The sequence below is a fragment of the Nerophis lumbriciformis genome, linkage group LG17, assembly GCF_033978685.3.
Source record: "Nerophis lumbriciformis linkage group LG17, RoL_Nlum_v2.1, whole genome shotgun sequence".
Taxonomy (NCBI): Eukaryota; Metazoa; Chordata; class Actinopteri; order Syngnathiformes; family Syngnathidae; genus Nerophis; species Nerophis lumbriciformis.
In genome coordinates, this window is record NC_084564.2 from 37,552,501 (window position 1) to 37,567,967 (window position 15,467).

Sequence of the window (15,467 nt, forward strand, 5' to 3'; positions counted from 1 at the left end):
TGTTTTAGCAAATATTATTGGGCTGGTTTTCTAAAGCCTAATGTAGTCATTAGGGGTGTAACGGTACGCACAAATTTCGGTTCGGTAAGTACCTCGGTTTAGAAGTCACGGTTCGGTTCATTTTCGGTACAGTAAGAAAACAACAAAATATAAATTTTTGGGTTATTTATTTACCGAAATTTGCAAAATCTTCCACCAAAAATATTTTTCTTAGTGCAGGGGTCGGCAACCCGCGGCTCTAGAGCCGCATGCGGCTCTTTAGCGCCGCCCTAGTGGCTCTCTGGAGCTTTTTTAAAAATTTTATGAAAAATGGAAAAAAAAATTAAAAAAAATCTATTTTTGTTTTAATATGGTTTCTGTAGGACGACAAACATGACACAAACCTCCCTAATTGTTACAAAGCACACTGTTTATATTAAACATGCTTCACTGATTCGAGTATTTGGCGAGCGCCGATTTGTCCTACTAATTTTGGCGGTCTTTGAACTCACCGTAGTTTGTTTACATGTATAACTTTCTCCGACTTTCTAGAACGTGTTTTATGCCACTTCTTTTTCTGTCTCATTTTGTCCACCAAACTTTTTAACGTTGTGCGTGAAAGGTGAGTTTTGTTGATGTTATTGACTTGTGTGGAGTGCTAATCAGACATATTTGGTCACTGCATGACTGCGAGCTAATCGATGCTAACATGCTATTTAGGCTAGCTATATGTACATATTGCATCATAATGCCTCATTTGTAGCTATATTTGAGCTCATTTAGTTTCCTTTAAGTCATCTTAATTCAATTTATATCTCATGACACACTATCTGTATGTAATATGGCTTTTAATTTTTTGCGGCTCCAGACAGATTTTTTTTTTTTGTATTTTTGGTCCAATATGGCTCTTTCAACATTTTGGGTTGCCGACCCCTGGACTAGTGGAATATTTGATGTGAAGTAATGGGAACCTTGGATAGGTCAATAATTCATAATAACATTTTGATTCAATATTATGTTTTGAGCAATGACAGTTTGAAAGAAAAAAAAAAAACAGCTTTGTTTTATTAGTCAACATTGCAACTTTTTCTAAATTACATTTAACCTTTAAGCTTTTTTATTTCACTTTTGTTATGTTTTTGTTTATTTTAATAGTATTTTTAGAATGTGCCATGGGCCTTTATAACATTAGCTGTGGGCCTTAAATGGGCACACTTTTGACACCCCTGCTATAGATAATAAAAAATTAAATCTGATAAATCTATGGATAAAAAGCAGAGCCTGGCGACGCATGCGCGTTTATCATAACTCTCTAGCTCTCTCTCTGTCTCTGCCCCTCCCTCACCAATGCTGCTACACACACAATTTGTTTTGTTTTTAACCCCTTCTTAACCCTGATTGTACATAGAAAATACACGCAACCCTAACTCAAAATGCCGGACATTTGAGGCATTTAAGAAACTCCGCCCTGACAGCTCCGCAAAAGAGGACGTATGGTCAGTCTATCGTAGCCTCGGTGTGCATTGTTTACACAACGTGCGTTACGCTACTTAATATGTCCGTGTGGAAACTCGTTCGGTACACCTCCGAACCGAACCGGAACCCCCGTACCGAAACGGTTCAATACAAATACACGTACCGTTACACCCTTAGTAGTCATCATAAATGGCACAAATCAAAGGAAGTTATTTGTTTCACTCCTCGCATGTTGGCTCTTTCTACTTTTGCATTATTATTTTTTCTTCCATATTGACACAGCAAGGGTCTCGGCAAAGGTTTTCACCCTTGAGTGCGTGCATGTGCGTGTGTGTGTAAGCTTTGTTTTTGTCTGTGCACTGGGGTCCAAGACCTGCTCAGACGTAACAGACGTACAGATAAGTCTTTTCTATCCGCCAGTCGGCCGGGACCTCCTCGGGTTTGTGGCCCTTCATGTGCTTCTGCATGGCGGCCAGGCTCGGGCAGAAGTCCTGGCAGATGGTGCACTGGTACGGAGACGCTCCGTTGTGAGTGCGCAGGTGCTTGATCATAGCCGAGTAGTCCCTGGACCGTTGGTGACACAGCTTACACTCAAATGGCTTCTCACCTGGAAAAATAGAGTACAGCGGAAGGCTCGTGATTAATGGCTTTTTTGCCGATGTTCCGATATTGTCCAACTCTTAATTACCGATACCGATATATACAGTGGTGGAATTAACACATTATTATGCCTAATTGTGTTGTGATGCCCCGCTGGATGCATTAAACAATGTAACAAGGTTTTCCCAAAATAAATCAAGTCAAGTTATGGAAAAAAAAAGCCAACATGGCACTGCCATATTTATTATTGAAGTCACAAAGTGCATTATTTTTTTTAACATGCCTCAAAACAGCAGCTTGGAAATTGGGACATGCTCTCCCTGAGAGAGCATGAGGAGGTTGAGGTGGGCGGGGTAGGGGGTTGTCAGGGGGTGTGTATTGTAGCGTCCCGGGAGAGTTAGTGCTGCAAGGGATTCTGGGTATTTGTTCTGTTGTGTTTATGTTGTGTTACGGTGCGGATGTTCTCCCGAAATGTGTTTGTCATTCTTGTTCGGTGTGGGTTCACAGTGTGGCGCATATTTGTAACAGTGTTAAACTTGTTTATACGGCCACCCTCAGTGTGACCTGTATGGCTGTTGACCAAGTATGCATTGCATTCACTTGTGTGTGTGAAAAGCCGTAGATATTATGTGATTGTGATTGCACTGCCTTTAAGGCACGCCCCCAATATTGTTGCTTGGGTGGAAATCGGGAGATATTTGTGAGAATGGTTGCCCCGGGAGATTATCGGGAGGGGCACTGAAATTCGGGAGTCTCCCGGGAAAATGGGGAGGGTTGGCAAGTATGACTGGGAGACGCAACTGCTCCGTACTTCTCTCTACGTCCGTGTACCACTCCGTACAGCGGCGTTTTAAAAAGTCATAAATGTTACTTTTTGAAACCGATATTGATAATTTCCGATATTACATTTGAAAGCATTTATCGGCCGATGATATCGGCAGTCCGATATTATCGGACATCTCTAATTATGTCATATGAATTTGCTGCCACCTTATTTTGTTGCAGAGGGTTAAAAAGACAAACAAAAGGGAAGACTTCAGCTCCAGTAAATCTAATATTTCACTATCCTTGTCCTTGTTTGTGAGTTGAATTGCATGAGGAGGTTGAGGTGGGCTGGGTAGGGGGTTGCGGGGGGTGTGTATTGTAGCGTCCCGGAAGAGTTAGTGCTGCAAGGGATTCTGGGTATTTGTTCTGTTGTGTTTATGTTGTGTTACGGTGCGGATGTTCCCCCGAAATGTGTTTGTCATTCTTGTTCGGTGTGGGTTCACAGTGTGGCGCATATTTGTAACAGTGTTAAAGTTGTTTATACGGCCACCCTCAGTGTGACCTGTATGGCTGTTGACCAAGTATGCGTTGCATTCACTTGTGTGTCTCAAAAGCTGTAGATATTATGCGATTGGGCCTTCACGCAAATGCAGTGCCTTTTTAGGTTTATTGGCGCTCTGTACTTCTCCCTACGTCCGTGTACCACTCCGGCGTTTTAAAAAGTCATAAATTTTACGTTTTGAAACCGATACCGATAATTTCCGATATTATATTTTAAAGCATTTATCGGCCGATCAGTCCGATATTATAGGACAACTCTACTCGTAATCCGAGGCCAGAAAGATGAAGCACTTAATTTTGTCTGACAGCTTAAATATTAACATGCTTTGAAAGGGACAAGCGGCAGAAAATGGATGGATGTTTGAATTATATTTTATTTTGTTTTGTTTATTTTGTTTTGTTTGTTTTATTCTGATTAAATACGATTAAATGTTGCCTCAAACTGTGGCTGAAGGGCGTTTATTTAATCAACTGCAGCGTTTCTTAAAAGGAAGCGTCCATTCCTGGTGGAAACGCTAACTAACTCATGGTGTGGATCAGGAGTCCTCAACAAGCGCATCACATTTGGCCAGAGGTGGGTAGAGTAGCCAGAAATTGTACTCAAGTAAGAGTACTGTTACTTTAGAGATTTATTACTCAAGTAAAAGTAAGGAGTAGTCACCCAAATATTTACTTGAGTAAAAGTAAAAAGTATGTTGTGAAAAAACTACTCAAGTACTGAGTAACTGATGAGTAACATACACACACATATCATATATATATATATATATATATATATATATATATATATATATATATATATATATATACACACACATATATATATATATATATACACACACATATATATATACAGTATATAATTTATATTTATTTATTTTGCCGTTTTTGTTTACATGTTAAAGGTGTTTTAATGAATATACATGCATGTTTAACACATATAGATTCCTTTCTTTCATGAAGACAAGAATATAAGTTGGTGTATTACCTGATTCTGATGACTTGCATTGACTGTAATCAGACAGTAGTGCTGATAGCGTCCACGTTTTCAAATGGAGGAGAAAAAAAGTTCCTCCTTTCTGTTTAATACCACATGAAAGTGGTTGGTTTTTGGCATTTTATTTGTCCAGCTTCCATATTCGTTTTCACACACTTTACAAGAAATACATTGGCGGTAAACTCCGTAGCTTGCTAGCTTGTTTGCGCTGGCTTTCGGAGACTCTTGTTTTGAAAGCGCAGGCACGATGGAGCGGCACTTTTATTGTGAAGACAGGAACTGTGCAGTCAGTCTTTAGGCTTTTGACGGGATGCACGGTTGAAATAAAAAAATGATCTTTTTTCCTTCACACTTTTGATTGATTGATTGGAACTTTTATTAGTAGATTGCACAGTACTGTACATATTCCGTACAATTGACCACTAAATGGTAACACCCCAATACGTTTTTCAACTTGTTTAAGTCAGGTCATGTGACCGCCTGGCTCTGTTTGATTGGTCCAACGTCACCAGTGACTGCATCTGATTGGTGGAACGGAGTGAACGTCACCAGTGACTGTATTTGTTGAAACGCAGGCACTATGAAGGTCTGTCTGACAGACCAAAACAAACAAAGCGTGCATTAACAGATCGATAAAAATTAGTAGCGAGTAGCGAGCTGAATGTAGATAAAAGTAGCGGAGTAAAAGTAGCGTTTCTTCTCTATAAATATACTCAAGTAAAAGTAAAAGTATGTTGCATTAAAACTACTCTTAGAAGTACAATTTATCCCAAAAGTTACTCAAGTAGATGTAACGGAGTAAATGTAGCGCGTTACTACCCACCTCTGCATTTGGCCGACTAATGCTTTTGTTTTGGCCTGCCAAAATCACCTAAATAACGACCTGCTCATTCAAGCAGTACTTCCACCACTCTACAAGGACAGAAGCGAGGCTTACACAATTAGAGCTGCAGCTATCGAATATTTTAGTCATCGAGTATTCTATCGAATATCCCGATCGAGTAATCAAATAAATCATATTTTTGCTTAATTATTTTTTTGGTTAGTTTTTTGTCTTGTCCAGCTTCTCAGGCAAATCATATAGTTGATGTAGACGGCTGTACACATTTACTTTACAAAAGAGAAGTGTGGGATACTTCTCTTGTTGCCTCATTTGTATTTTGACTTTATTAAATGTATTTATATTATTATTTGGTGCAGCCGGGCCGCAGCAATATTTTTGCTTATTAAGGTTTAATTATACATGTTAAGATGTGCCCACAATTATTGCGTTTGGCCTGATTGTCTTTTATTTCCTAAACGCCTGTTTTCATTATTGAAGGCTGACACGCACAGCTGAAATGCGTCCTTGGTTGATTGTGCTAATAAAAACAGGTGCGCTCACAGCCCTATGTGCTGTGTGGTGTGACCGCATAAACAAAGTTCTTGTCTCTCGTGCGTTTAAATGGTGGTTTCTCCACGCAAATCCTGCTGAGCTGTTTTCAACCTGCCAACAATACATAAACTATATAAAAAGACAAACCCCTTAATAATGACGACAACAGTTTTACATTTTAAGAATGCAACACAGTTCATTGCATTATTTGCATGCAAAATGGTAATCAATGTTCATTTTGCCATCATAACATGTTTGAGATGTTACTAAACGAGGCAAAATGGCGTGAAAAAAAACGTGACGCCTTGATGCAGTGAATATTACTCGAATATATTTTGTAATCAAATTACCGGAGGAATCGTTTCAGCTCTATACACAATGATGCAGAAGTACAAACCCCGTTTCCATATGAGTTGGGAAATTGTGTTAGATGTAAATATAAACGGAATACAATGATTTGCAAATCCTTTTCAACCCATATTCAGTTGAATATGCTACAAAGACAACATATTTGATGTTCAAACTCATAAACTTTCTTTTTTTTTGCAAATAATAATTAACTTAGAATTTCATGGCTGCAACACGTGACAAAGTAGTTGGGAAAGGGCATGTTCACCACTGTGTTACATGGCCTTTCCTTTTAACAACACTCAGGAAACGTTTGGGAACTGAGGAGACACATTTTTGAAGCTTCTCAGGTGGAATTCTTTCCCATTCTTGCTTGATGTACAGCTTAAGTTGTTCAACAGTCCGGGGGTCTCCGTTGTGCTATTTTAGGCTTCATAATGCGCCACACATTTTCAATGGGAGACAGGTCTGGACTACAGGCAGGCCAGTCTAGTACCCGCACTCTTTTACTATGAAGCCACGTTGATGTAACACATGGCTTGGCATTGTCTTGCTGAAATAAGCAGGGGCGTCCATGGTAACGTTGCTTGGATGGCAACATATGTTGCTCCAAAACCTTTCAGCATTAATGGTGCCTTCACAGATGTGTAAGTTACCCATGTCTTGGGCACTAATACACCCTCATACCATCACAGATGCTGGCTTTGCAACTTTGCGCCTATAACAATCTGGATGGTTCTTTTCCATCTTTTGTCCAGAGGACACGACGTCCACAGTTTCCTAAAATAATTTGAAAAGTGGACTCGTCAGACCACAGAACACTTTTCCACTTTGTATCAGTCCATCTTAGATGAGCTCAGGCCCAGTGAAGCCAACGGCGTTTCTGGGTGTTGTTGATAAACGGTTTTCGCCTTGCATAAGAGAGTTTTAACTTGCACTTACAGATGTAGCGACCAATTGTAGTTACTGACAGTGGGTTTCTGAAGTGTTCCTGAGCCCATGTGGTGATATCCTTTACACGCTGGTGTCGCTTGTTGATGCAGTACAGCCTGAAGGATCGAAGGTCACGGGCTTAGCTGCTTACGTGCAGTGATTTCTCCAGATTCTCTGATCCGTTTGATGATATTACGGACCGTAAATGGTGAAATCCCTAAATTCCTTGCAATAGCTGGTTGAGAAAGGTTTTTCTTAAACCGTTCAACAATTTGCTCACGCATTTGTTGACAAAGTGGTGACCCTCGCCCCATCCTTGTTTGTGAAAGACTGAGCATTTCATGGAATCTACTTTTATACCCAATCATGGCACCCACCTGTTCCCAATTAGCCTGCACACCTGTGGGATGTTCCAAATAAGTGTTTGATCAGCATTCCTCAACTTTATCAGTATTTATTGCCACCTTTCCCAACTTCTTTGTCACGTGTTGCTGGCATCAAATTCTAAAGTTAATGATTATTTGCAAAAAAAAAAAAAAAAAAAAAAAGGTTGTCTTTGTAGCATATTCAATTGAATATGGGTTGAAAATGATTTGCAAATCATTGTATTCCGTTTATATTTACATCTAACACAATTTCCCAACTCATATGGAAACGGGGTTTGTAGAAGTACACAACTAATAACTAATAAAGACGGCTAAATATGGACTGCTATTAATAGATTTGTTTTTCGGTGGTACTATGTATATCTGGTGATGCTGGTACATCGTAACTCCACTCCAAATTCCAAAGAGGTACACATTAAAAGTGGAAGACAGGAAGTGTTTCTTATGTCATGCATTTACTGGCTAATCAAATACAAGCGTTTACGAAACGGTGAAATGTTCAGTTTCGGTTTATTTGGAACATGCATACGATGCAATGTGATGCAGCACACATTTTCCAGTTGTTTCATTACAGCACGTCCGAAAAGGAGTAGGAAGAAGCAGAGCTTTTTTAATCCTACCCCTTTTTCATACCATAGCAATTTTATCCAATTTCCTTGTTCTCTATAACAGAACAGTGAACAAATAAATAATACATAAATAATATACCATAGTAAGCATACAAATATTAAATACATAAATAATCTTTGTCTCAATAAAAAAATGGGAAAAAAAGGTTGAAGATGCTCATCATAATTCTTGTTGTGTGTACTTTGTGAACAGTCTAGTTTGAACCGTCTCTTAAGCTGAATCATAGTGGTGCTTCGTTTGATTTATTTGCTTAATCCATTCCATAATTTAATTCCACATACTGATATACTAAAGGTTTTAAGTGTTGTACAAGCATACCAATGTTTTAAATTAGATTTTTCTCTAAGGTTACATTTCTCCTCTTTACTAGAGAATAATTGTTGTACTTTCTTGGGTAGCAGGTTATAGTTTTATCATTTTAGCTGTTTGCAAATGCACCAAATCCTTCAATTTAAATAATTGTGATTTAATAAATAAAGTGTTTGTATGTTCTCTATATCCAACATTATGTATTATTCCACAGGTGTCAGATTTATTTGGCACTCGAAAGCTTAGAAATAATATGTATCAATAAAGTACTGTAACTTTTCTTACTAAATGTATTCTTTCTTTCTAATTTGGGAGAAAAAAAATACATGTACTCCAATGTAATCGCAAATTATGTTAACTTAAATATTGTGTAATTATACAAAAAGATATTAAACATTCAAACCATTTTTAAATAGAAATAAATACTAATAATGATGATTTCAAAGCAAATTATTCATCAAATCGTGCAATTTAAAAGATTTAATAGATTTCATGGTAAAATTGTGAAATTTACTGTTTTTTACAGCATTTGTCTTTAAATGAAATAAACAGTGCTTTTTTACTGTAATAAACTGTGGTGCCTTTTTGGCATTTGCAGTAATACACCAAAAAATCTACAGTTGTTGATTTGCGATTTAAAAAAACAAAACAAACAAACCAAATTTTATTGTAAAATTGCAGTTTTTTTAATTCACAGTAAAAAAAAAAAAAAAAGTAAATTTTACAGCAAAATTCTGGCAAATGAGCTGCAATTTTTTTAACCATAAAAACAGCAGTAACTTTTTTCCATTTACAATAATATACACAAAATATTGAGGTGAAATTATTGCAACTTACCATATTTTTTTCACATTTTAGTTTAAAAAAAATCTACTACTAAAATCCATTAAAAAAAAATGGTATAATAAAAATTCACTGTTAGAAGCGGCTCTCTGGGGCCAAACATAACTGCAATGTGGCCCTCAGTGAAAACGACTTTGACACCTCTGTATTATTCTAACTGATCATTTTTGTAACACAGTTAATGAATGAAGCGCACATTTGTAGTTGTTTCCCCATATTTCTGCACGACAACTCAGATATGTAACACTAGCGAGCAGTAGAGAATATGGAGTGATTTTAGGTCTAGAAAATGGGTGTCAAACTCTGGCCCGCGGGCCAAATTTGGCCCTCGAGGCAATATCAAATTAACACTAAAGCTGGCCCGCCGATTATATATTGTGGTGGTGCCACGGTAACACCGCAATCACCGCTAATTTTAATACTTACCAACCCTCCCGGGAGTCTTCCAAACTTCAGCGCCCCTCCCAAAATTAATTACGCCTGCTTTTCAGCCAGTCCAACGAGTGCTGGCCCAGTCACGTAACATGTGCGACTTCTGCACGCACACACAATTGAATGCAACGCATACTTCATCAACAGCGATACAGGTTACACTGAGGGTAGCCGAATAAAAAACTTTAACACTGTTAGAAATATACGCCACACTGTGAACCCACACCAAACAAGAATGACAAACACATCCGCACCGTAACACAACATAAACACAACAGAACAAATACCCAGAACCCTTTGCAGCACTAACTCTTCCGGGACGCTACAAGGTGTGTGTGTGTGGGGGCGAGGTTTGGTGGTAGCGGGGGTGTATTTTGTAGTGTCCTGGAAGAGTTAGTGCTGCAAAGGATTCTTGGTATTTGTTCTGTTGTGTTTATGTTGTGTTACGACGCGGATGTTCTCCCGAAATGTGTTTGTCATTCTTGTTTGGTGTGGATTCACAGCGTGGCGTATATTTCTAACAGTGTTAAAGTTGTTTATACTGGTAGTCTCAGTGTAACCTGTATCGCTGTTGATGAAGTATGCGTTGCATTCACTCGTGTGTGCGTACAGAAGCCACACATATCTTGTGACTGGGTCCGAACCATGTTACAATGAATGGAAAGCGGACGGGACGATAGCTCTTAGAGGACGTTAAAGACAGTGCATTTATGGCACGCCCCCAAGACTGTGGTCCGGGTGGACGAGATATAATGACTGATGAACACCTTCGTTGGATAATGAAGGTTGCCTCAGCTCAAAGCCTGAGCCCCGACATTAAGGAACTAGCATCCAAGAAAAGATGGCAGGTATCTGGCTTGGGCACATCAGATTAGATCAGTGTGTTGCAAACTGAGCAGTTTAAAGTCCTGAATGGTTGTTTTATTCATTGTTATTTTATTTTCAAATTTATTAGCCTGTGGAAAAAGTTAATGATGATATTTACCTCAGAAGGCTGCAAATAGAAAAGAGGCATTCAATTTTTTGTTTAAATTGTGTTTGATATGCCATTGATATTTTTTTATTATTATTATTTGAAACTGGATTTTGCATGTCACTATAAAGTTATATAAGCCTTGCTTGTTCAATATTTAATGCAAAACTTGTTTGGGTCCCTATTAAAAGGTTAATTTGTTCAGTTTTAAATTTTGGCCCACTCTGTATTTGAGTTTGACACCCCTGGTCTAGAACATGTTTTGCTTTATTCATTATTGACATGTTTCTTGCTACTTTATGTTGTATATTTTTTACATGAGATTTCCAGTTCATTTTATCATCTATTATTACACCCAATTATTATTACCCTTTCAATATTTACTCCGTCTATATGTATTTGTGTTTCTTATGTCATGCATTTACTGGGTAATCAAATACAAGCGGTTACGAACGGTGAAATATTTGCTGCGGAACTAGATATCCAGACACGCAGGTGACCTCCACAAAACCGAGGGTGTGCGCGTTACCACCTTTTGTGAAAGGTGAGGTACGGCAACGTGCAGAGCAAGTCCACAAGCAAGCGTGCAGCCCGGACTTTGACTGGCAGGAGTCATGACAAGCGCGAGTGCTTAGAAGACAGAGCTCGCAGGCACTCTTTCATCATTTGGTAACACTTCGCACTCCCGCTAAAATATGTAAACAAGAGCGTCAAAAGTGCAGCCAAGGGGTCATTTGCAGGCCAGTAGTACCTTTTATATCAGTGTTTTTCAACCTTCTTTGAGCCAAGGCGCATTTTATTTCATTGAAAAAATGCGGAGGCACATCACCAGCAGAAATCATTAAAAAACGAAACTCAGTTGACAGTAAAAAGTCGTTGGATATGACTTTAAAGCATAACCAAGCATGCATCACTATAGCTCTTGTCTCAAAGTAGGTGTACTGTCACTACCTGTCACATCACACCCTGACTTATTTGGACTTGTTTGCTATTTTCCTGTGTGTAGTGTTTTGGTTCTTGTCATGCGCTCCTATTTTAATGGCTTTTTCTCTTTTTTTTGGTATTTTCCTGTAGCAGTTTCATGTCTTCCTTTGAGCGCTATTCCCCGCACCTGCTTTTGTTTTTAGCAATCAAGAATACTTAAGTTGTTGCTATCCTTCTTTGTGAGGACATTGTTGATTGCCAAGTCATGTACGGATGTACTTTGCGGATGCCGTCTCTGCTCCCCCGCTGTAAGTTTTTGCTGTCGTCCAGCATTCTGTTTATTTACTTTGTAGCCAGTTCGTTTAGCATAGCCATCCCAATGCTTCAATGCCTTTTCTATTCCCTTTTGTTCATTTTTGGTTTAAGCGTTACATACCTTTTTACCTGTGTATATATATCATTCTGTACACATGTTAGATGTTTTATAGCTATATTAGTCTATTTATACCTGCATTGTCCTTTCCATCCTTACACTTTCCATCATTGTAACTGAGCTACTGTGTGGAACAATTTCCCTTGTTCATCATTAAAGTTTGTCTAAGTCTAAGTCTAACGCATATGGGGTTCATGACAAACCGTCCTCGTCTCACCCGACACATTCCGACTTTTACAACGCAATTAACTATTTGCTGCCACCTACTGACGTGGAGTATTACATGGTTACCCTGCCGAGCTCTACACAGCACAGACACTAAGGAACGGCACATTATTTGCAGATTATAATTATTGATTTGAAAAAAATATTTGTGGGACCAATTAGGTGAAGTTGCCTGCCTGTTTTGTTGGTGTGTTCTTGTAGCAGTTTCATGTCTTCCTTTGAGCGTTATTCCCCGCACCTGCTTTGGCAGCAATCAAGAATGCTTAAGTTGTTGCTATCCTTCTTTGTGTGGACATTGTTGATTGCCAAGTCATGTACGGATGTACTTTGCGGATGCCGTCTCTGCTCCCCCGCTGTAAGTTTTTGCTGTCGTCCAGCATTCTGTTTATTTACTTTGTAGCCAGTTCAGTTTTACTTTCATTTTGCATAGCCATCCCTATGCTTCAATGCCTTTTCCGTTCTCTTTTGTTCATTTTTGGTTTAAGCGTTACATACCTTTTTACCTTATGCATATTGGGTTCACAACAAACTGTCCTCGTCTCACCCGACACATTCCGACTTTTACAACGCAACTCCCAAAATGCAACACGGAACAACAAAGGAGGTCCTTCATACCGACAGCCATCAGACTGTATAATGCATATGTTCCTTGACTGCACTTAAATGTATAATAGACTGTATTTATATTATTCACATGTGAATAATGCTGTATAATAGACTGTATTTATGTTATTCACATGTGAATAATGCTGTATAATAGACTGTATTTCAGCCTTCCCGGTAAGGTCTATTCAGGTGTACTGGAGAGGAGGCTACGCCGGATAGTCGAACCTCGGATTCAGGAGGAACAGTGTGGTTTTCGTCCTGGTCGTGGAACTGTGTACCAGCTCTATACTCTCGGCAGGGTCCTTGAGGGTGCATGGGAGTTTGCCCAACCAGTCTACATGTGCTTTGTGGACTTGGAGAAGGCATTCGACCGTGTCCCTCGGGAAGTCCTGTGGGGAGTGCTCAGAGAGTATGGGGTATCGGACTGTCTGATTGTGGCGGTCCGCTCCCTGTATGATCAGTGTCAGAGCTTGGTCCGCATTGCCGGCAGTAAGTCGGACCCGTTTCCAGTGAGGGTTGGACTCCGCCAAGGCTGCCCTTTGTCACCGATTCTGTTCAAAACTTTTATGGACAGAATTTCTAGGCGCAGTCAAGGCGTTGAGGGGATCTGGTTTGGTGGCTGCAGGATTAGGTCTCTGCTTTTTGCAGATGATGTGGTCCTGATGGCTTCATCTGGCCAGGATCTTCAGCTCTCACTGGATCGGTTCGCAGCCGAGTGTGAAGCGACTGGGATGGGAATCAGCACCTCCAAGTCCGAGTCCATGGTTCTCGCCCGGAAAAGTGCCATCTCCGGGTTGGGGAGGAGACCCTGCCCAAGTGGAGGAGTTCAAGTACCTCGGAGTCTTGTTCATGAGTGAGGGAAGAGTGGATGGTGAGATTGACAGGCGGATCAGTGCGGCATCTTCAGTAATGCGGACGCTGTATCGATCCGTTGTGGTGAAGAAGGAGCTGAGCCAGAAGGCAAAGCTCTCAATTTACCGGTCGATCTACGTTCCCATCCTCACCTATGGTCATGAGCTTTGGGTTATGACTGAAAGGACAAGATCACGGGTACAAGCGGCCGAAATTAGTTTCCTCCGCCGGGTGGCGGGGCTCTCCCTTAGAGATAGGGGGAGCTCAAAGTAAAGCCGCTGCTCCTCCACTTCGAAAGGAGCCAGATGAGGTGGTTCGGGCATTTGGTCAGGATGCCACCCGAGCGCCTCCCTAGGAAGGTGTTTAGGGCACGTCCAACCGGTAGGAGGCCACGGGGAAGACCCAGGACACGTTGGGAAGACGTTGGGAACGCCTCGGGATCCCCCAGGAAGAGCTGGACGAAGTGGCTGGGGAGAGGGAAGTCTGGGGTTCCCTGCTTAGGCTGCTGCCCCCGCGACCCGACCTCGGATAAGCGGAAGAAGATGGATGGATAGACTGTATTTATATTATTCACATGTAAAAATACCTACAGTAAGTGTTTATTGTGAGCGAACTGTGGTGCTGAATTTCCCCCAGGTATCAATAAAGTACTTTCTATTCTATTCTAAGTCATACTTGCCAACCTTGAGACCTCCGATTTCGGGAGGTGGGGGGTGGGGCGGGGGCGTGGTTGGGGGCGGGGCTACGAGGGGATGAGTATATTTACAGCTAGAATTCACCAAGTCAAGTATTTCATATATATATATATATATATATATATATACACAATATATATATATATATATATACACAATATATATATATATATAAATAAAATAAATACTTGAATTTCAGTGTTCATTTATTTACACATATACACACACATAACTCATCTACTCATTGTTGAGTTAAGGGTTGAATTGTCCATCCTTGTTCTATTCTCTGTCACTATTTTTCTAACCATGCTGAACACCCTTTCGCAGGTACCCAAAAAGGTTTCGAGTACCACCAAAAAAACGGAATCTCTGAAGACAGTATGAAAATCTGTGTTAAAGGTGTACAAATACTGTTTGTATAATAAGCATGTTATTTTTTTTTTACAAATGAGGGTTAAGAGTTCAGTACTAAAATAAAAAAAAAAAAGAATGTGGCTTAAGTACAGTTTTTTAATTGAGCTGCTGCATTTTTTGGTTGGGTTGTTTATTTATTTTGAGTAACTTCTATACATTTCTAAAAGGGGAGGAATGTAATAGTGATCCATGTTTGTCTGTTGCCATCTCCTGGTGAATGTTGGCTATAGCGTACTGGGGTTACTTTTTGGTTGGCCAACGATTTACGTGGTGTTGCGCACCTGACGTCACTCAGGTCCGCGTGGAGCTGGAGGGGGCGTGGCTTCCAGCTCCGCCTGAATTTCGGGAGATTTTCGGGAGAAAATTTGTCCCGGGAGGTTTTTCGGGAGAGGCGCTGAATTTCGGGAGTCTCCCAGAAAATCCGGGAGGGTTGGCAAGTATGTTCTAAGTTGCATAATTTCCCACGGCACACTAGACAATATCTCACGCCATGTGGTTGAAAAACACTGAATTAGACAATGTCCATCCATCCATCCATCTTCTTCCGCTTATCCGAGGTCGGGTCGCGGGGGCAGCAGCCTAAGCAGGGAAGCCCAGACTTTCCTCTCCCCAGCCACTTCGTCCAGCTCCTCCCGGGGGATCCCGAGGCGTTCCCATGCCAGCCGGGAGAGATAGTCTTCCCAGCGTGTCCTGGGTCTTCCCCGTGGCCTC

The 15,467-nt window shown here is 40.4% G+C and overlaps 1 protein-coding gene across 1 annotated transcript in view; it reads right to left on the reverse strand.

Annotated features, from left to right (window-relative positions):
* The window catches only part of zbtb16b (zinc finger and BTB domain containing 16b), a 142,949-nt gene that overhangs the window by 1,102 nt on the left and 126,380 nt on the right, over positions 1-15,467 (reverse strand). The window contains exon 7 of the mRNA XM_061973174.1: positions 1-2,062. This exon is cut by the window's left edge and continues 1,102 nt beyond it. Coding sequence (XP_061829158.1) covers positions 1,833-2,062 — 230 coding nt within the window. The 3' untranslated portion in view covers positions 1-1,832. The remainder of the gene's footprint in view (positions 2,063-15,467) is intronic.